This window comes from Onychomys torridus, chromosome 4 (assembly GCF_903995425.1).
Source record: "Onychomys torridus chromosome 4, mOncTor1.1, whole genome shotgun sequence".
NCBI classification, from domain to species: Eukaryota; Metazoa; Chordata; class Mammalia; order Rodentia; family Cricetidae; genus Onychomys; species Onychomys torridus.
Genome location: NC_050446.1, coordinates 54,277,956 through 54,300,206, shown reverse-complemented (window position 1 = coordinate 54,300,206; position 22,251 = coordinate 54,277,956). Strand labels below are relative to the sequence as shown.

General features: G+C 40.7%; 1 protein-coding gene across 3 annotated transcripts in view; it reads left to right on the top strand.

The window, feature by feature from the left end:
* Positions 1-22,251, top strand: part of Sestd1 (SEC14 and spectrin domain containing 1) — a 98,658-nt gene that overhangs the window by 42,644 nt on the left and 33,763 nt on the right. For all 3 annotated transcript variants that reach the window (XM_036183775.1, XM_036183776.1, XM_036183774.1), the window contains 6 exons: positions 29-137; positions 7,461-7,551; positions 10,490-10,603; positions 16,144-16,257; positions 17,551-17,648; positions 20,444-20,499. In XM_036183775.1, the coding sequence (XP_036039668.1) occupies positions 29-137; positions 7,461-7,551; positions 10,490-10,603; positions 16,144-16,257; positions 17,551-17,648; positions 20,444-20,499 (582 nt within the window). The remainder of the gene's footprint in view (positions 1-28; positions 138-7,460; positions 7,552-10,489; positions 10,604-16,143; positions 16,258-17,550; positions 17,649-20,443; positions 20,500-22,251) is intronic.

The following is a 22,251-nucleotide window of genomic DNA, read 5'->3' as shown; positions in this document are numbered from 1 at the left end:
GGTAAATCCTAACGTATCTTTTCCGTAGGAGGAAAGGACAGGCGCAGTGGACTCATCCTGACCATTCCATTATGCCTGGAGCAGACAAATATGGATGAGCTGAGTGTCACTCTGGACTATCTACTCAGCATTCCAAGGTGACTCTAAAGGTGTCTTTTTCTTCCATTTCAGTAGTGTTTCCTAGTGTGATTCTTGCTGTTGGAGTATTACATGCCTTTTCAGCAGTGAAATTACAGTTTTATGGAGCAGGAGCTGATGCCAGTACACAGATAAGATACTTTACCGTTCGGTGCGCTTTGCGGCACACAGATTTCTAAACATGCACCTTCAACCTCAAGAACAGTTAGGCTCAGCACCTGTTTACCATGGAGCTTTAGAAAGAAGAGAAATTGGGCTGGGGAGAGGGCTCAGTGGCTAAGAGCGCTGTAAGGTCTGAGTTCCAGTGCTAGCACTCTCATAAGAAGTTGGACACAGCCCCTTGCTAGTCCACCTATAACCCCAGTACTGTGAATGGCAGGGACAGAAGATGGCTAGGGTTCGGTGACTGCCAGCCACGGTCCAGGCTCAGTTAGTGAGTAGTAGAGCAGGACACCTGATGTCCCCCTCTGGCCTCGATGTGCACACAGTATACACAACTGCATGGATGTTTAACTCCCCCCACACATGGGGGGTGGAGTAGGATGAGAGAGAGAGAGAGAGAGAGAGAGAGAGAGAGAGAGAGAGAGAGAGAGGAAGAAACTTAATCTACATGAACTACATGAACTCATCTTTGTTTTATTTCACTAATTTGGTAATAATCTCTAAAATGAGTGAAGCTGTTAGTCTTCAAATATTTTTATTTTAAAAATACAAAAATGTATACATAATTTAAGTTATAGGTCCCAGAGGTTTTAGTTTTCATAGTTACTGAATAAAGAAAAGTCTCAAACATTCCTCTTTGCTAAAGTCTACCCATCACCTCAGAATCGAAGCAGGGGCTGGAGAGATGGCTGGGCAGCTAAAAAGCTGCTCTTCACTGATTGAGCTCCAGCACCCACATTAGGTGTCTCAGAAACACCTGTAACTCTGAGGGATCGACTTCCTCTTCTGGCCTTCGAAGACAGGTGGCCCACCTCTTCTGCTCTGCTATCCATAGCATGCACAGCTCGCCTGGTAGGCTCATATCAAGGCTGGCTCCACACTACACCTGCCTCTGCCCTCTGGTGGTTATCGCATGGTTCTGGGGTCTCCAGTGCAGTCGAGGCTGCACCTTCCCCAGTGGCCTCTCTTGGCCTCTCATAGTACTGAGCCTCAGCTTCTCTCCAGGACCCCGTTAGTCCTTCAGCTTTCGTCAAAACCACCTCCACGTGGGAGACTCTTCGGCTTCCAGCTGAAGATGCAGCCTTGGCCCTCTCTGCCCACAGCTTCTGTGTACTGACCTTGGTGAAATACTCCCCAGAGGATTTTAATCACAGCTGGTTCTTTTAGCTTCAGCTAGCCATTACCTATCATCTCCGTAAAGCCAAGGTCTCACTTCAGTCCTGCTGCTCTTTAGTTAACTATAGCTGATACTTCAGCCCCAGCTGGCCAGAGCCAGTGAAGTCTTTGAGGAACCCTCAGACTTCCCTCTAGAACTTTACAAGTCAGGACTCCATTGTCTGCATTGTGTTTAGTATTATCTTGCAAGTCCCAGAATAGTTTATTAATCTGAGCACTCAGGGGCTTTTCTAGCCCCCAGAATCTTCCCACAGACCTTCCAAAAGACAGTATGGTCAGGTCCATTGCATCAGCACCCCACACTTGGATCCAACGGAGGAACGGTGCTTGCTAGCCTGCCCCAGGTTCATGTTGAACCTGCTTTCTTACGTACTTGGTGCCAATTTCGCTCCTAGTTGGCTTTCTGTTGCTGTGGTAAATACCATGACGAAAGCACCTTGGGAGGAAAGGGGTTTTTGACTTGTTCACTATTGACTAGCTCATCATCTTGGGAAGCCAAGGCAGGAACACCCTTCAGGGTAGGAGCTTGAAGCGGAAACCACCGGGAACACTGCTTGTTGGCCTGCTCCCAGGCTCGTGTTAAACTGCCGTTCTTATCCAGCCCAGGCTCTCCTGCCTGGGGAGGGCACTGCCCACAGGCCAGTCAGATACAGGCTGTTCTTCAACTGAGGTTCCCTCTCCTCATGGGTGTCAGGTGGACAACAGAACTGACTGGGGCACAGACCCGCTTCTGGTGTGGTGCATCATTCAATGAGCTGATGCTGCTGGCCTTTCAGTGTTAGAGAAGCCCAAGACTTCAAGTAAAGGCTTCTGTCTTTCTCCTTCTTTTCTTTAAAGGAGAATGACCAGACCCATAGTCAGTGCATTCACAGAGCGGCCTTGCTGATCTGTGTTGCTATCTGTCAATTCCCATTGAGTGATAAGCCCCTTGTTTTAGTAACTGAGATCAGGTAGACTCACGGCTGTATAAATCATGAAAATAGTCCTGGACGGACTGTTGGGGCCAGCTTTTCTGTTTGATGGTTGAGGGGACTGAAAGTAAGAGACTTGTTTTTTTCAGGATCACACAGCTAGTCAGTCACAGAGTGGGGCTAGAATCTGCTGTTTCTTACACTGATCTAAAAGGGAATTTTCTTGTTTGTTGTTGTTTTGTTTGTTTCTTCAAATTAGTACAAATCAGCATAGCTGCAGTTTCTATGAACTCTGGTTTGGAGGTTCAAATGAGATGCTGAAAGTGTCGTAGGTAAAAGGCTGGTGCAGTGGCTCAGTGCATAAAGATTTGCTGCTAGTTTGATACTTGGGACCCGTGTGGTAGAGGGAGAAACCAAGGCTTGCAGGGACGTTTCTGACTTTCACATGTGCTAACCCCAAACAATAAATAAACAAACAAGTAAATAAAATGTAATAAAAATAAGCAAGGCAGGAGTAGAGGCCTACCTACATATTACTTTTCCGTGAATGTGCCTCCAACACTGCCACATGTCTTTGAGGCTGAGTTCCAGAAGATGCATTCACCTGTGATGAGGCTGCTATTGGGATTTGTGGAATCACACTCAGGCTACTGGGAGGCTACCCTGCAAGAGGCTTGGGTAGCCGAGGCTGAGTGAAGGCACAGCAAATCAACTCCTGTCTCCTGACTTGTGTTCATCCAGGAGTGTGAACCTAGGAAGTCAGGTGGAAGGCAAAACAGGTAAAAAATTACCCAGCTTAGTCTCTCTCTTGTCTCTCTCAGGCATACGTATTATAAATTTAGTGATGTGCTTAAGGGTAGTTCTTCAGTTTTTACAAGCATTATTTAGTTCTTTTTAAGTTTTCCAGGGTTTATGCTGTTTCACGAATACTGACCAGCTTCGTGTCAGTGTCTGCCTTTGTCTTCCTGAGGGCTTCCTTTTCTTCAGCACTCTGCGTACACCTATGTGGGCTTGTAGGACCTGCTAACCGACTATTCTCAGGGATTCACATTTGTCAAAAAACTAAATAGATGTAAAAGTTGTGAGGACAGAAGTTGTTTGGAGCAAGCTTGTGGTTGCTTTGAACTTTGTTTTAAAACTTTAATTACAGTAGACCTCAGATTTGACCTGTGGATGGGGATTGGGTGGTAGATATGGAAAGAATACCCAACATCTAAGGAAACAATAGGTAGTATTGAGCCATTTAATTCGCCTGAGAGGAGTTCTGTTCCCTCTCCCCTAAATTATGAGCCACAGTCACGGCTTCATAATTTCTAGTAAATGCTCATGAAATTTGGACCATGCCACTGATAATTGACATGAAAATAACTGAATATCATATTCTAAAGGAAATCCTGGATATCTTGTAAAATTTTAGAGTTTTTCTTTCAACAGTGTGTTTTGCAGTACTTCAAATCATGCTATTTTCTAGTTCAACCAGAACTTGCTGACTGTGTGACAGAGTGTCAGGGTTTGAAACCACAGAAGCTATCTTCTGGGCTCACAATTTAGGTCTTTCATAAAATGCTTCCAAGGAATTGTTCATGTAATTCCTGATAGAAATTCAACATCTGTTAAAACTAGCTTGTACATTTCTCAAATTTTGATAATTTTAGAAGTCTAAGTTCTGATTTTTAAGTCATCTTTTTCTAGTTGTGGAAACACTCTGTGTTGCAGGAGAAACTTCTGAAGGAAGGGGCTTCAGGAGGTAGTGCAAGGCATGTAGCCATTGAGGCTGTAAGTCTCTGTTGCTTGGTGACTGTGTGAGAGCCTGCACGGTTACCTCAGTTTTATAGGTGTTGAGTAAGCAGGGAATAAAGCGGACCAGTGGTCAGCTCTCCCTAAGGACCAGCACACAAATGCCACAGACACGTACTCATTGTGTCAGGCATTCCTGCGCCGAGACAGCAAACCCAGAGACTCAGGAGAGGCAGTGGGAGCTTACGGAACAGTGAGGTAACACTTGACCAAGATGGTGGAAATGAGTGTCAGCCCCCAGAGTACTAGATGAAAGACTACTGTCCAGGGCAGAGGCCCTGGGACAGGAGCAGGTTCAGCATTCTTGTGGGTACACCAGCCAGAGAAGTGTGGCTCGTGTACTTTGGAAGAGGAACGACGTGCTGGGTCACGGGTTAGAGGAGAGGCTGGGTCCATGGAGACAGTGGTCGGACGCATCTCAGCATAGGAGGAGCAGAGCTGTTGTATGCTGACTCAGCCATTTTCAGACAGGTCGTCACACATTTTCCAAGGCCTCCTAACCTCACAGCATTGAGCTAGGAGTTAACAGTCTTAGAAGACAAACATTCTGATACTCTGCAAGCATGTCCTCGGATGAAGATGAATTATAATAAAAGCACACTCAAACCAGTGCTGATATGTATCAGCAGAACTTTGAGCAAAAGAAGAGCTCTAAGATAAAATCAAGAAATAGTTATGAGCATCAGGGCACTGGCCCTAGAAATCCTTCAGAAGGCTTTCATGGGTCAGAGGTGAGGGTGTTTGGTATCCACATTTCTTTTACAGAGCTGTTTTAAAGCAGCCTTGTGACCCTGGAAAGGCCCTGATGAGTTAGGGTCTTAAATTTTTTCTTTTTCTTTATTGTGTGGTATCTTACAGCACCCTGGACCTGTGAACATGCCCTTTGTAAAGCATCTGAAATACCACTTGGCTGGCAGTTTTGAAATAATATCTCTGGGTTGTATATATTTTCATTTTTTAATCTTAGTGAAAAATGTAAGGAAATTAAAATTAAGGGTCTTTTTAAGCACTCTAAAAGATGTATTGTTTTATCCTTTAAGATCGTTACAGATGGCATTTGCAAGCTTCATTACTTTCACAGTATTAACCTGCAGATAATTTATAATATGCATTGAAATATAAATGTGTTATTTTTTAAAAAAACATATTTAACAAATGATTGTGTGACCTACATCTCAGGGTTATAGATGCTAATAAGGCAACAGCAAGTGTTGGGAATGGTGTGTATCTTTGGGTGTCAGGCCCACATTGGAACCCTTTGTCTTGGCTCCATTTCTTGCAACCTTCTCAGCATCAGGAGACCCTGAGTTCTTGCCTTTCTCCAGAGGCCACTTTGCATCCAGCTCCCCTGTCTTGGCTGGCCTTTCTGGGCTTGTAAAGCCCCACTAAGGCATAGTGACCTTCATATATGTCTTGTTGCTAGGACTTCTAGGAATTTCTTCTTTACATGCACCTGCCAGTGCTAATGGGTGTCTGGTGTCTTCCCACTCCCTGCAAGTGTTTAAGTGCTATTGTGAGTCTAGGTTCAGGTGCGTATTGCATCCCTCTTCCCTTCCACAGAAACGTCGAGAGGATCCTTTTTTCCCCTCAATGTAGATCCCAACATTGAATACTTGAAATTTTAAATACATCTCATTAACCTGTCATAAACTACTGTTTCAGTAAAGTGTGCAATTCAGTGGTTTGTAGTATAGTCACAGGGTCGTGTGGTCACACTAACTCCAAATAGTTTTCATCTGTCCAAAATAATCTCTCTACATTAGCCGTCCCTGCCCATTTTCTCTCACCACCTGCCTCAGTCAGCCACTAATCTGCTCTGTGCATTTGTACAAGAGAATTAAACTACCTCTGGGTGCTCAAGTCTGGCTTTGGGGCATAATGTTTTGAAGGGTTATCTGTATTGTGGTATGTGTCAACTGCTGACCAGTAATTTTTGATGTGGCTGTACTGTTTTGTTTCCTGTTTAGCAGATGATGGACACTGGATTTCTCCTTTTTTTGTACTATCAGAACTTACACTATTCTATTTATGTTCACGTTCTTGTGTGGTCATGTGCTTCTGTTGGCATTGTCTTTGGGGTACATTCGGTTTATTTAACCCAGTTTCTGCTTTTGCCTACCAAGGATCCTGTTTCTCTTCCAAATACTGAGCTCTGTCTCCTCATTCTTGGAGTTCTCACTGCTTCTCAGGAGAAGTAGACATGCTGCTTTGCTTGTCTAGTTAGATATATGCTAGAGTTAATATATGTTTAAATTAACACTTGTGACTAATGTGGATGCTGGGAGGGAACAGGGAGGGCCTCTGAAATCTCGTAGACTGCCAGATTGAAATCCAGGGAAGGTCAGCTATTTACCTTTCTGATAATGGGTAATTGAAAGGACTCTGGGCTGGACTGCCTTCCCTTCCAAATCCTTGCTCTAGTCGGCAAGGCTGAAGTTTCTCTCTTGTACTGAGAGAGGGCAGTTGAGGCCCTTGCACTAAATGTGCAGGCACATAATGATAATGGTAAGGGTTGCTGTGTAGTTTTGTCTTTGGGATGGAACTTTTCCATGTAGAAGCCATTACATTGCATAAATATTTGGTTGTGAGCCTAGCCTTTAACAGCTGAGCTATCCCTCCAGCCCTACATTGCGTAAATATTTGAATAATTAAATATGGTACAACACATTTTGCAATACTGAAGATAGCATTTTGCTGGCCAGGTGACTAAGAATGAGAAAAATCTAAGTAGCGATGGGTTAGAGGTTGGTGCATTTAAGCTTTCATTCAATTTGTAAAGCAATATGACCTCATCGTGTTAGATTTCCTGTGCACAGAGAAGCCGTCTCCAGTGGTTTAGTCATAGCTTATTATTTTCCACCTGTTTTAGCTGTTTCCTCTCGAATCCTCAATTCTGGTGAGAAGTGTGCATAGGACATGTGGCAGGTGGTAGTTACCTGGTTCTCTTTGATCCCATTTTACAAATAGAGAAATTGAGAAGCTGTTGGTACTGTTAAAATGGTACTCGGGTTTCATCATTTTTTAAGACCTTAATTCACCATGTTTTAGAGTATTTTCCTCCCAAATTAGCTTGTGATTAATGCTTTCAGAAATGAGAAAAAAATAATGTTAGGAAATGGAAAGAATACTCGGGAGAATGTTATCAATTGATATTGTAGATTAGACCAGTCGAGATGATTTGTACCCTACCTGCTATTAAAGCTTTTCCCTTCTTCTGCCAGGGTTATGAGGAGAGTCTGGACCTGGTTTAACACCCATGATTGTGTTTTGTTTCAGTGAGAAGTGTAAGGCCCGAGGATTTACCGTGATCGTGGATGGCAGAAAGTCTCAGTGGAATGTGGTGAAGACAGTGGTCTTAATGCTGCAGGTGATTCTGTTTCCTTTGTCTGTTGGTCAGGAAATGCTTTTCGGTTTTTCAGCAGGGTATCATGTTGAAAACTGCAGTTATATGTTATTTATCAGGCCATGCCCAGGCTTCTCAGCAAGGACTTAGTTCTGAAAAAATATTGCCACACTACCACTGGATTGCTTAAATTCCATTTTTATATGTTTGAATTTATATAGTAGTGGAGTTGAGCCCCACCTTGCTGTACAGGTTTTAAAGGCTGAAAAGAGTATGGCATGTTGGAACAGTGAACAAGAAAGCCTGTGGTTGTCATGTGTGCAGACCAAGAGCACAGGACTCATCTGGGTGCTCTGGGTGCTCTGCTTTCAGGGTCACACTCCCTCCCCTGGGCTGCTTCTTGTTGGTTATATAGGAAGCAAGTCAAGTTTTACAGGTCAGTCTTACATGCTAGTACCTTCTTAAAACAATCAACAAACAAACGAAACGCCAACCAAGAAACAAGAATAAAAATGAAGGGTGTGCGATGATCAGACTAAGAACTTACAGCCCAGAAATGTATTTCATAGCCGTGTCTGCAGGGCATTAACAGCTCACATAGTCACACTGAATAAACAGTTACTAAGTCTGCAGAGTTGGGGTAGGGCATCTGGTCTTGTATTTCTTTGTGTCCCCCACACTGTTCTGTCGCTCTCTGGCATGCACAGAGACACAGCCAACTCTTGTTATCTGCTGCAAGGATACCGAAAATATTGTCATGTGACATGGGAACATTTAAAGGGGTGGATTGCTCTTGGGCATCTGGTCTTCTTTAGAAGTTTCTAGAAAAGGCAGTATTTGAGCTACATAAAACAAGTTTTCTGAATAAATGGAAGGAAATGAAAAGCCCCCCCTGGCATGGATTGTCACCTAGTGACACCCCTAAAAGAAGCAAATTCAATGAAATGAGTTGGTCGACTGATTTGGGGAAATATAATTAATTAGCGGGAACAGGCAGCATGTGTTCAGTGAGCATCAGTGGCATATGAGGGGGTCAGTGAACCTGAGTGATGACTGGCGGCTCTAAGTTCTGTGCAGAGAAATGGGTCTGAGCTTCTAGATCCTCCACTCGGAGAACCCTGTGCAATGCTCCAACCTAGGATGGTTGGGTTGAAAGGATTTGAGGGTGGCAACCAAGAGAGAATTTTAGGTTTTAGCTTTAGTGTTGGAGCTTAGTGTGGCTCAAGTACTGTATACATTATTTAAGTTCAGCCTCACAGAGGTGGAAGTTGGCACAGCCCAAGTACTGGGCCTTGGCTTTTCCCACGTATCTGAAGTGATCCCAAATTATCTACCATTGCTCTTTTTTTTTTTTTTTTTTTAATTTTTTAAAATCTGTATGGGTGTTACATCTGCATGCATTGTCTGTGTATCTCAACTGTGCCTGGTGACCGAGGAGACCAGAAGTAGGTGTTAGATCCCCTGGGTCTGGAGTTACAAACAGTTGTGAGCTGCCATGTCAGTGCTGGGAATTGAACCCGGATCCTTTGAAAAAGCAGCCAGTGATCCTCACTGCTGAACCAACTCTCCAACCCCTATTGCTTCCTTCCTAAGGATATGACTTAAATGCTTCCGCATTAGGCTCTGTCTTGAGTTCAAAAAGTGTCCTCAAAGGACCAATTTCTAAGATTGGTGTCCCATAGCAACCTCTCTGTCAAATGTGTGGTAGCCTCCCAATGCCAGAGACCGGTCTGACTTCTCGGAAACACTGGTTAAATTCCACTTAGGTCAGCCGTCCACGGATGGTGGTCTGTGCTCTTCCTTTGATTGTAACACTCAGCCGTCACAAGTGAGGACTTGGGACCGGCTGGAACTGCACTTTGATCTGTGACAGTTGTGTAGGACAGTCAGTTGACTTAATCCCTGCTGTGATTTCAGTCCCTGATAGGTAATTTTTTAGACATTTGGACTGACTCAAATCTAACCTTTTCAGAATTCCCTTTGCCATTCTCCCCTAGTTAACAATCTCTACTCAGGAAGTGACTTGCCGCTTTGGTCTTGGGGCTGGAGCCAGCTGTTTGGGAGCTCCCCAGCCACGTGAGAGCAGTTCTGCCGTCACTAATGCTCTGAAAGAGGGACCCTGTTTCTCTTGCTCCCCAGTTCTACCGTCACTAATGCTCTGAAGGAGGGACCCTGTTTCTCTTGCTTTTCATAGCTTTCCTATCCGGGGACTTTGAAATGCAGATGTTTCATAGGTTCATAAATGAATAAACCACACCCTAAACTTTCCCAGCCTCTCTGATAAGGGGTTTGAAAACAGTTGAGTTTATCTTGCTAACCTTAGCTACATCCCCGTCTGTACAGGAGCACCGGATTTCTGCTCATACTGCACCACAGAATTGAATAGTTGTATTTCCAAGTTAGACTTCTATGCAGCTTTCTCATTCATAAGAAGCACTTACAAGGTTAACTACCACTCCTGGTCATTTTAGAAAGTGTGAAATTGTGTCGTGTGAAAACGTGGTTTTGTCTTCTGCTTCCAGTTAGTAATCACAAAGAATCCTGACTTTTTATGTAATGGCAGATAAGAAACTAACTTTGTGAGAAATGGATTTCTCATTTCCTGAAGAAATTCTTTATGATGGTGGTATTAGAAAACATTTATCCCATACCATAGAAAAACCAATTTTACTAGTTTCTTAGCTAAAATGTAAGTCTTGTGGTTTAATCTAAACATACTCCCAGCAGGGATACTGTATATAACAAATGTAATTGACATGTATGGTATGTTTAGAACTGTTTGAAAACTTTCCTAATAGCTTGTCTCTGTTGCCATTTAGATTTTGAGTTTGGAGCGTTTCTTCTGCTTTATTATTTGATTTCTTTTCTAAGTATTGTAGCATCATCGCAAGTGTTTAGTAATTTGCACATTTAGTAAGTCATTTGCATGTGTAATTTGTACTTATTCTTCTATGTTTTTCAGAATGTTGTTCCAGCTGAGGTATCCCTTGTATGTGTAGTGAAGCCAGATGAATTCTGGGATAAGAAAGTAACACACTTTTGTTTTTGGAAAGAAAAGGATAGACTTGGCTTTGAGGTAAGTATAATCTTTATGAAAACAGTTGTGTTGCATCCTTGAAAGTAGAGTTTGCTGGTATTACTGTGCATGATCTGTTAGTTACTTAAAAGTACTTGCTTTGTACCTGCTGAACCGTAACTAGTCTATACTCAGCACTCATACACTTGTTGAATGAGAGTCTTTTTCATAAACTGTAAAAGTTTTATTTCCTTCTGTACACTCTGTACTAACTCCTAATAACTAGAATCTTTGTATTTAAGGTTTTCAGTGATTATGAAGAGGAAATGTAGCAGGTCCTAGGCTGCTCTAGACCTTAGCGTCGATGTAGAAGTGTGTGTCCGTGATCTGCCATGTTTGTTTTCGGGTTTCCTTACATGCAGTCCGCTGTATTCGTCTGTAACCTTTATGCTTCGGTCACTCTTTCCCTTTGACAACCTTCAGGATTCCACTTGGATTGGGTTTCAGCACTTTTCTTTCATATGTGTGGATCTTTCACTTGGCATTCATTCTGTTTGTAGTCTCTAGAGTTCTTCTATCTCCGGACTATGTCCCTCATTAATTTTGAAAATTCTCTGGCACTTTGATTTGAAATATTTCTGTACCCCTGCTTTCTGTATTCCTGGAATTTTAACTGTGTCCATGTTAGATGATTTGAAATTTTCTCACTTTTCTTATTTGATCTGCTTTATTTTAAACCCCGTATCATCCCCTTCTTATTAGTTTTTTTTTTTTGTTTTTTAAGTTCTGGGGATTGAACTTAGGGTCTTATGAATGGTAGGCAAGTGCTCTGCTATGGAGCTATGTTCCCAGCCTAGTTTGGGTATTTTCTCTTTTGGAGTTTTTTCAATTTTGATCCATTTTCAGACTCTGTTTTGGTTGTAACTCAATTTGTTGACAAGACCACTGGAAAGTTTCCTCATCTGTTGCCAAGGTTTTGCTGTGTAGCATCTCTATTTGATTCTTGCATTCCCAGCCTTCCATCCAAGTATTCACATTCATGGATCCAAATCATATATGAAAATATGTAGAGAGCCGCGTGTAGCCGCACCCTAAAGATGGCTCTGGCTTCTACCCTCTGCCTTCCCGATGGCAAACACTCTTTATGGTAAACAGCTCCTTATTTGGCTGTGGCTGGATTCGTGTGCTGCTGGCATATGCGTGAACCTGTGGACAGTGCCCACGTGGCTGCCTGGGGTTGGTTGCCCAGCCCTACTTAGGTGCTGGGCGAGGCTTGCCCCAGCGAGAGAGACACAATGTAACTAATCAAAGGTCTGAATAAACTGTGATGAGAAGGATCCAGGTGTCGCGTCTTCCTTGCTGGTCGAGGCAGGCGCGACAAAAATATTTGAAAAAGTTCCTTCTGGGATCAGGAGATGGCCCCTTTGCTAACTCGCTTTCTGAGCAAGCATAAGGACCTGATTTCAATCCCTGAACCCAAGTGAAAAGGCCATACATGATGGCACATAATTGTAATTCCAGTCCTTGGGAGATGGAAACAGACAGATTTCTGGGGTTGGCTAGTGACCTTGGTGACCTTGATGCCAATGAGAGACCCCAAGTTTAAACAAACAAACAAACAAAGGGGTGAATGGCCTCCAGAATCCTGAGGAAGGGTATCCAAGGTTGTCCTCTGGCCTCCACTTACATTGTACAAACAGACAAGCAAGCAGGCAGGCAGATATGCGTGTATGCACAGCCACACACACACAACCCTCCCAAAAACCACAAACAGATGCATGCACTTCTTTCTGGACTGAACATAGCCTTTATTCCTAAACCATACACTTTAACAATTGTTTATCCACCATTTGCATTTTATTAGTTATCATAAGTGATCTAGGGTTGATTTAAAGTATGAAGGAGTTTCATGTGGGATAATACAAATGCAGTAACACTGTACTTAGAAAACTTGAAAATCTTTAGATTTTGGTACTTGGGGTGGTATCCAAAAACCCAGCCCCCTTAAGCCCTAAGTGACCAGTCTATTTTTTGTCTTTGGTGACCTCTCATCCATCCCTGTCTATGACCTTTTTGTTCTCATCCACTTTGTAGCGATCGCAATAGTTCCCGCTACCAGACACATCATCATTTGTGTCTCCTAATGTTTATATTGTTTGCTCTGAGTCTTGACTGTGATGTTTCTTGTATGCCTTTTCATTTTATTCTGAATTGAATATTGGACATTTTAAGACAGTAAAAATCGAGGTAAATGGCATTTGTATCTGCACATTAACCCATTCATCTTCTTTGGGTTTTAGTGGGTAGGAAAGTGTTGAGCTACAGTAGCCATGAGTTGGTTGGGCTCTTGGCTTCGTTCTCTCGCTTTCCCCATGTACCACAGGCTTCAGGTTTCTCTGTAGTCCCTTTGGTTGGAGTAGTGCTCTCTCTGGCTTTCTGTGTACCAAGTAGAAACCAGCTGCTTCTCCCTGCTTGTTCTTGCAACCTTGTCATTGGTAAATTTGACTGTTATGTGGACATAGTGGAGAGATGTGTGCTAGCCAACTAAAGGAAGATGGCTCTAGCTAGTACAGAGTGTTCTCCTAACAGTTGGTGTGGAAAACCACATCCCAAGAAGCTGAGGCCAAGAAAGCCTGTGTGCTGTGGTTGGCACCAAGGAGATTGACACTTCAGACTCGAAGTTCATAGCTAGGACCTACAGGAAACATTACTCTGCGAGCATGCAAAGTAAACGGGTGCCAGCTGTTCAGACTCAGACTGGGAGCAGAATAGGAAAACCCGGTGCCTTTTCTGAAAGCCTGTCACATCCTGCTTAGGCATTGGTGTTTGCTCCTGTGTGAATGAATGAACTAGCATCTTGGAGGATAAAAGAAAAAACAGCTTTGGGCTGATGTCATAGATGTTTGACTTAAAATGGAAGAATTTAATGAATGAAGCTTCTTGTATCAGTATATTTTCTCTTAGACACTGAAGAGATTCGGTTTTGGTATTTACCCAGTAAATAAGTGCTTATTAAAAGCTTGATGTCCTAAAGAGATGGGATTAATTTCAAATGCTGGTTATTTTGCCACTAAACAGATTCAACTTTCAAGGGAAGTCCAGCACCAGCCATTAAGTGGAACTTCGAGCTTAGGGATAGAATTAAATTCAACATTGACTCTTAGTTAATTGAAAATTATTTTCTGTGGAGTCACTTCTGATAATTTGGGCTTTGATTAAAAAAAAAAAGCCTATGTCTTTGTAGATATTCTACTTATTTTTTAACAGTATAATTTTGTTACAAATGCTGATGCTCTTACAAGCATGACCAAATTCTTTACTTCCTAGAATTCAATATAATATACCAAAATTTCACTGTCAGCTTCCCCAGCATTGATCAGCTGAGCATCTTGTGGTCCTGTCACTGTTCCCACAGGATTTCTCATCTTCTTTGCCATCACGTGGATTGTTCCTCCTAGTGGCCTCTCTGCTGCTCACTTCCGCAGTGCCTCTCACTGTCCACTGGATAGGCCTTTCCTTGCTGACTTCAGTATTTCCCTGTCATCCTTCCTGTCCGAAAGACATACCCACTTGCTCAGCTTCCTTTTCACTAGCAGTGTGTTCAGGTTCGTCTGCCCCTCACCAGCACCTCACCAATGACTGACAAATGTCGCTGGCCAGAGGACAGGGTCTGTATATTAGTGACAAGACTAGATCTGGCATTAATCCTGACCTCAAATGGAGACACCAAAAGTCAGAATGCTCCTCCCACCCCTTTTTAGCTGTAAACACTCATAATAATAAAAGTATATTAGTTCAAATTTGTGTTCTTCTGTGTTCTTATTACCTTTCTTGATGTCTGTCAGTGGTGAGATCCAGGACCAAAGGTGTCCTTTGTGTTCCTTTGTCAAAGACACCCCTGGCCATGTTTAGTCTTTTCAGTTTTTATAGAAGTTCATTAGAACTTTGTGGAGAGTTGGAATGTTATAGATCTAGAGCCAAATTACTTTGGGCTATCTTTAGCCCCCTGAATAGCTCGCCTCTCTGTCTGATCTAACATCATTTCAACAACAGGTAAAGACCTTCAGAATATATTAACAGCAGACCACTAGCTTCCACCAACCTGAAAGCTAAGAACATCATCAGAAAGCTTTATTGAAAAAGTCTTTCCATGAACCACTTTCTTTCCTTCTGTGTCTATGAAGTCCGAGTAACTGCTTCTACATAGGAACACTTTCTTTGGGCAGTCTGAATCTGTGCTTTGAGGCTGTGGTCACTCATAGTTCATGTACAGCTCAGAATAGATTGATTTTTACTCTTTTGGAAATGTTGTTAGCAGTGTTTTGTGTTTCTTGGAAATTTGTTTTATTTCTTCAGTTAGATTTTTGTTTTGTTTTTATCTGCCGAGGTTTTCTTTGATTACAAGCACAGGAAGGGTTTTGAATGGTGTCTGCTTCCTGGGAATGAATATGCAGTCCTCCTGATGTTGGTTGTCGGATCATGGGCTTTTCCATTAAGTGAAGCTTTTTAATCTTCAGTTTCTTTTCTTTTCTTTTTTTTTTTTCACACATTGTTGTCATTCTTGGGCAGACCAGCTTTCATCTTTTGCATCTTGGACAGATGCAGCATTTCCCATCATGAGCATCCTAAAGTATACTGAACACTCGTTCACCACCTTTAGCCTTGATTTCCACAGTCATATTTTCCCAAGACTGCTCTCCTTGCAATGTGTTCCTTGATAATGAGACTCCCTTGTCGACCATTATCTTTTTTTGTTAATAGTTGTGCCATCCAGTGTCTCAACCCCTCAGTTCTACTGTCCTTTCTCTGTGTCCTTGCTGGAGCGTTTGCATAGGGAGAGACTTGCCGTCTCTTGCTGTGTGCCTGCCATCGGTCCCTCTTAGGAGAGCTGCTGCCCTTGTTTACTGCTCTCTGTTGCTGATCTTCAACATAATGACTTCACCCCTTGGCTTAGCCTGAAGATTACCATTTCTTTTAAGTTCACAGATTTAAACCATTCGGTGTTTCAGTCCACTTTATTTTTACTGAGGTCTTCAGTCAGTGAAGATCTTTTCAGGACCCTTTGGTGCTGCCGTAGTGGTCTCTGTCAGTGTTTAGTGACCTGGCGAGGTGGTGTTCTTCTCCATACTTCGTCATCACCCTGACTAGTCTGGTTCCGTTCACTGAGAAATGGTGTTTGCGTGTCAACAGTCTGGATGCTAGGAGTACATATTCCTACAGGGTTTGCCTAGAAAATACTCATTATCATTTTAGTACAGCCAGCTAATTTTAAACTGATATAAAATTCTTTGTCATATGATTTTATTAAGGAAAAGATTTTTATTACCAATGGATTTTTAATATTGATAAGATATTAAAATAGATTTATCTGAGCTGCTAGTATTTTTTTTAAATGTTGGTATTGTCAGAATTTTTGATAGATTTTTAAAGCAGATAACCATAATTCATTGAATTGATTTGAAATGTTGTTGCATTAACTAAATAAATGATAACTTGCTATCATTTTGAAGCAGTATTGCATGTTTTACCCTAATTCTGTTTCCTTATTTACCTTCGGGGACTTGAATAGTTTACTTAGTGTTTTTTCTTCTTCTCCATAGGTTATTTTAGTGTCTGCCAATAAGCTGACTCGTTACATAGAGCCATGCCAGCTGACCGAAGACTTTGGTGGGAGTCTTACCTACGATCACATGGACTGGCTAAATAAGAGGCTGGTTGGTATATTATTATAAAACAAGATAGTCAAATGTCTTTACATGTGACTGACTTTCTCATTTTAATCAACTAAGATGTAGGTTGTCCCTATAAAAATGAAGTAGCACATTGTGTGTGTCATAGTGTAGTGTTTGGAGCCCATACTCTGTAGTCAGGGTCACTGGGCTAGAGTCCTGATGCTAGAAACTGGGTGTGTGGCCTTCCCTGATATATTTAATTTCTCCATGTCTTAGTTTTCATATCTGTAGCTCAGTGATCCTAATAGTAGTACTATCTTCGGTAATTGTGAGCAAGACAACATCAATACGGACTGAAACATTTAGATCAGCCCGGCAGGGTACAGTAGCACTCTGTGTTAGCTGTACCATTGGATCAGGACCTTAAAGTCAAATGACAGCAGCACAGTTTCTTGAGAGGTGGTCTTCATGACACAACCATTTCAGAAGATGCTCATCATGTGAGTGATCAGCCTGCGATGCAGCGTGAAAGACTAAGCTTGTCATTTCGGAAAGCTTCTCCCTGTCCAGACTTCTGAGGTGTGCTGCTCTGTGTCACACAGCATCATTTATTGAATTGTGGAGAGAATGGTATCTAAAGTAGCTTCTTGAGACTGCATGCTGACTTAAGGGAACTTTGGTTATCCCTCAATGAATAGCCATGCCTGCCCCGTATCTAAACAGTGACACATCTATCAGACAACTGTTTGTCTGTCTACCTGTGTTCAGATGTGCCCACATCCTTTCTCAGAAATACTTACTTTAATACTGACTCGTGTTAAAATGATAAGTAATATATCTTTATACTACATACTTGTCTGTAAACCTCTTGACTGTTACATATGATCAGTCTTGACTGGTGATAGAGTAAGATGAGGAAATGGTCTGTAACTAGAATTGGCTATAACTGGTCTCAGTAACATTTGTATAGTTGTAAAATTTGTTATTTGTACAGATGTTTCTTAAAGAAGGATAAGAATGGAAATAAATTCAAAATAAATTATATTATACATTATATTTATAAATTATAATATAGTAAATTATAAAATATAAATAAGTTTGAATACTTTAATGCATTTAAATTTGAAAATTTCATTGCCATTAAAACTCTTCATTGCTTGAGATGTGATTTGGTTCCAGGCTCTGTGCACTGTTGTGCTCTGGTGGTTGAATTGTACCATGTGACTTTGGGAAGCAAAAGAAATCCCACTGACTAATGCTGCTGCTCACTAAAGTCCTTATTAGGTATTGATTTTGAGATTATTCATGGTACGTCTATACAATCTCCTGTTGCAGGTCTTTGAGAAGTTTACAAAGGAGTCTACATCATTACTAGATGAACTTGCTCTGATTAACAATGGAAGTGACAAGGGGAATGAGCAGGAGAAAGAAAGGTAGGTGGGGTCATCTGGTGAAGGATGCCCATGCTGCTGGTTCAGGCTAAGAGGACCACAGTGAACAAGGCTCTACTCAGAAACTGCCACGCACAGCTAGTGAGCATCGCTTGACACACACAGCGCTCCTTTGACTTAGTTGGCTTTAAAAAAGCTACTTTCTGATGAGCCTGGCTGTTTTCCTTTTTCCCTGTGCTGGGAAGCATTGTGTTATAAGAACATACTTTGAAAATGAAGCCACTTTCAACTCTTCCTGGTTTTGCCTTTTCCTGAGAACACTTACAGCTCGAAATAAAATTCTTACAACTTTGTTTAAGTTCATTAGTACCAGATAGCTAAAGAGTTTGGCATTTCATCACACTTGACATAGTGGTTGAGTTGTATCATCCAGCTGTAGCTTTCCAGACTTACTACCTTACCAGGGTGTTCATTGCCCTCTGCAGCCTAGCCAGTCTTACCCTTTTGGTTGATAGACCGAGTTCCTTTGTACCTAAGGCTAAAACACGTTAAGAAATAAATCACCTCTGAGCTTTTGATTGTCGGTGGTCACTAGAGCTGTGCTTTCTCATTAGGAAATTTGCAGGAACCAGCAAGCATTCTCATCTAGCTCCTTTGCATCTGACCGTGACCCTGTGTTGGAACCTATGCATATGAATGTAAATATGGTCATGTGTCAGTCACCTGAAATAACACAGTCACACGGATGTAAGAGGATGATAATTTTACCAAATGTTGATTAAAATGAGTTTAGAATATAAAAATAGATACTTTGAATTTCAGTCTAATTAAGGATACCATAAATAGTCACAAATGTTAATGTCTTGTACATAGTCTATATTGTGTGGCTTTCCCATGGAGGCACAGACAATGTCTTTTCATCCCAGACAGAGCACCTGTGACCCACTAGAGTAATGGTCCCACACAGTTCTAGCTTAGTGAACCAATAATTTGTTTAGGTTACTTGTGAGAGCATGTGTGAGAGGTTACCTACAAGACAGTAGGCAACTTATAGGCAGTTGTGTCACAAAGAAGAGACTCTCGGTCTAGCAAGTGTCAGCCCCTTGTATATCCAGCAGGTGGGGAGAGGCCTCTTGTGCTGTCTAATGCACCCCCTCCTCCCTCATAGGAAAATGGCAATGGGCCAGTCTTAGGACAATCTCTTTTAAAAAAAAAAAAAAATTATTTATTTTATGTACATTGGTGTTTTAGTACCCCTAGAGTTGGAGTTACAGACAGTTATGAGCTGCCATGTGGATGTTGGGAATTGAACCCAGGTCCTCTGGAAAAACAGTTAGGACAATCTCTTGATGGTAAATGTAGCTGCTCTATTTCAAGACAGCAATTGGAATATCCTACTTGGGGAACAGAGTTCCACAACACCTTATGAAAGTGTAAATACATATATATGGCTAAGTATGTGGTTCCTATATAGCTGTCACACACACTTTTATTTCTCAGGAAAGACGTGCATATGAAGAAGGTACCCATAGAAAATGAGTTGATGGACAGAATTTAATTCTGTATTCTATCCCTGCTCATGGCTGTAAACCTGGCCTAAGGGCTCTGAGGGAGCACAGCATCAAAGAGGCCTGTCTAAGTGCTTCTTTAGACCTCCCATGCTTATACGACAATAGTTCAGGGCCATGTTATCTTTCTCTAGGAAGAGTATTTGAGAAAGACTTTGGGAAATGCTGACTTGTGTGTCCATATGAAGTATTAATAAAATCTCGTGTCTACCGGTCTCTTTCCACCCTCAAATGTTATTGTTCAGTTGTTTTTTTTTTGTTTGTTTGTTTTTTGTTTTTCATAATTAGGTAATAGAATCCCTTCCATCTCTTGAAAATTTTATCAACCTTTATTGTGTTAGCCCTCAGGGAGCATCTTGGCTACCCAAGAGGTGAGAGCATAGATCAGTTAACAAATTACAGGATTTAGTTCAGCATATAGCAGTATGCTCTTTGGCTATGATTTGGTAGCTCCTCTATCTTTCTTGAATTTCCTCTTTCTCACATGTTTCAGAAAGTAAAGGCAGAAATGCAGCCGCCCAAGAAACAATATCATAGTAGGGAAGGCGTGGAACATAACTGTTAGGACACCACACATGCATGCATATATGTATTCATGTTAGTCATTTCTGCAGGTTGACTTGCTAAACGTGTTTTAGCAGGTCTATGAGTTTTCTGGTTGGCTCTGTAGGGTGTTTTAGTTATATGATCATGGACTGTGTCATCTTCATGAAGGGATAGTTTGACTTTTTCCTCTCCTTTTTGTATCCCTTTATTTCTCTTCCTTCACTGCTCTAGCTAGGACTTCAGATACTGTGTTGAATATGAGTGGAGAGAGGGGAAACCCTTGTCTCCTTGTATCTATTGAGATTTCTGTCCTGAAGTCTGTGTGTTCTATATTACATTTACTTAATTATGTATGTTGAACCTTTCTTATATTTGCTATGAAGCCAGCCCAACTTGGCAGTTAAGTATATAATCCTCTTAATGTGTTGTTGAATTTGGTTTGCAAATATTATATTGAAGATTTTGTGCATTTATTTTCCTTCAGGGAAATTGTTCTCTTTTGCTGTGTTCCTCTCTGGTTTGGCTTTATAAGATGAGTTTGGTAGTAATCATTTCCTACGTTACACGGAGCAGTTTGAGGAACGCTGGTGTTGGCTCTTTAATGGTCTGGTAGAAATTAGCATCAGTCCTTCTGGAATACCTGTATTATGTGTAAAACAATTTCTGAAGTAGCTTTATAGGAATATTATAGCATTTAAAAATGATTCTTTTGATGCCTGCCAGGTCTGTGGATTTAAACTTTCTTCCGTCTGTTGATCCTGAGACAGTCCTTCAGACAGGTAAAGTAAAAAACAAAACATTTATTAGCGATAATAGTAATAATCTAGTAAAGTACTGGTCTCTTTAAAAAATGTATTCAACGTGTTTGTGGTTAGTATAGTAGAAAATTAAAGGGAACTTTTTCAAACTGCTTTGGGATTAACCTGATGGTGTTTATATAATACTTAAAAATTAGTAGTGACAAATTATTTCCTCCTTGAAATACTGGATTTATTTCCTGTTTTATAAAAAGGATTTTACAAAGTGTATTTAATTCTATCTCATTGGGTTGTTGAATTCTTGTTATGTGCTATATTCTCTCAACAGTGTTTGAGATAATATAATTCATATTATTTTCTCTATTTTATACTTCAAGAAGTCAAGGCTTAGAGATGAAAAAATAACCTAAGTAAATCAGTTATTTGTAGTCAAGTTATCAGCACAGTTCAAAGCAGGTCCAAGTACAGAAGCCGTTGTCAGCAGTTCGTGTTCATCTGTGTGGAACACTAAACCCTCGGCAGTGGCCTTGTGCACTGATGCCCCATGCTCCATGCTGCAATGATGGATTCTATATTAAAGATATATATGGAGCCCATGCAAACATTCAGATGTGTTTAAGTATTTGTACAGATTTTTAAAACAAATGTTTTTTCAATTATAAAATGCCAGGAATAATTTTTTTAAATCTGAATAGATTTGATATATTTATTCAGATTTATTTCAGTTTTCAGTATGATATGGATTTTAATTCCTTAGGGAGTAACGGAATACTTACAATCTACATATTACATGCTTAGAAATTACAATAGTTGGTCAGTAAAAGTACTATTTTATATGAATACTTAGTTCCATGAATTACTTAGCATTTTTGAAAGCATCTTATTGAAAATACTGATTTAAGAGCATTTCAATATTTATATGTGTGCACTAAGTTGTGTTTTATGGACACTTAAAGTGGGCATTGAAAGTATATAATGGAGATTTAGAACAATCTAGTATTTTTTTTTTTTTTTTTAGAAATTGGTTATATCTGAAAGCTATAATAAAAATGCTTTCTATAGTTTAAAAGCTATTTAAATTTAGGATACTTCCAAAATAAAGATGAGAAGATTTATAGTGTCCATATTTTTGATACCTTTGTAATAATCAGAATAATTTTGTCCTAGGAAAACAGTCTCTTTATTCTTAAAATTGTAAATATGCTTGTTATGTATTCTTCTGTGTCAGTTTCTCATGTATGAGTGGATTCCTGAGTTAGCTTGCTATAGGTAATTCTTCCGCTACGATGGCATGTTCACTAGTCAGTCAGCATGCTATAGACATTCCTGTAGAGGTGATTTCAATATCATTTTGCACTGCTCATAAAACTTTTCTCCAGTTACTTTGACAATGCATTTGCCCCACTGTCAACTTTTATTTTAAGTTCTGTGCTTGAGAGCAAGGAGTTGAAGCCCTCTAACACATTTCTTGAATTAGTAATGGAAATTACAGAATATAATTTTGCTCTACAGAGAAAGAGGATTTATTGACACAATGTCTTGAGTAATTATTCCACCAAGAACTTGATAAATATAGATTTCCACATATATTCTACATTTACTATGGTGTATAGGGTTTATATAGTTACACAATTGGCCATTTGTTTCAAAAATTTTTCCTAGTATATATAAAATGATTATTTTCTCATCTTTATGCACATATGCAGTTTTCCTACTCATTGTGATATATGAAGTTTTTAACTTGCATTTTATTCTTTATGAGAAGGTAGAGGA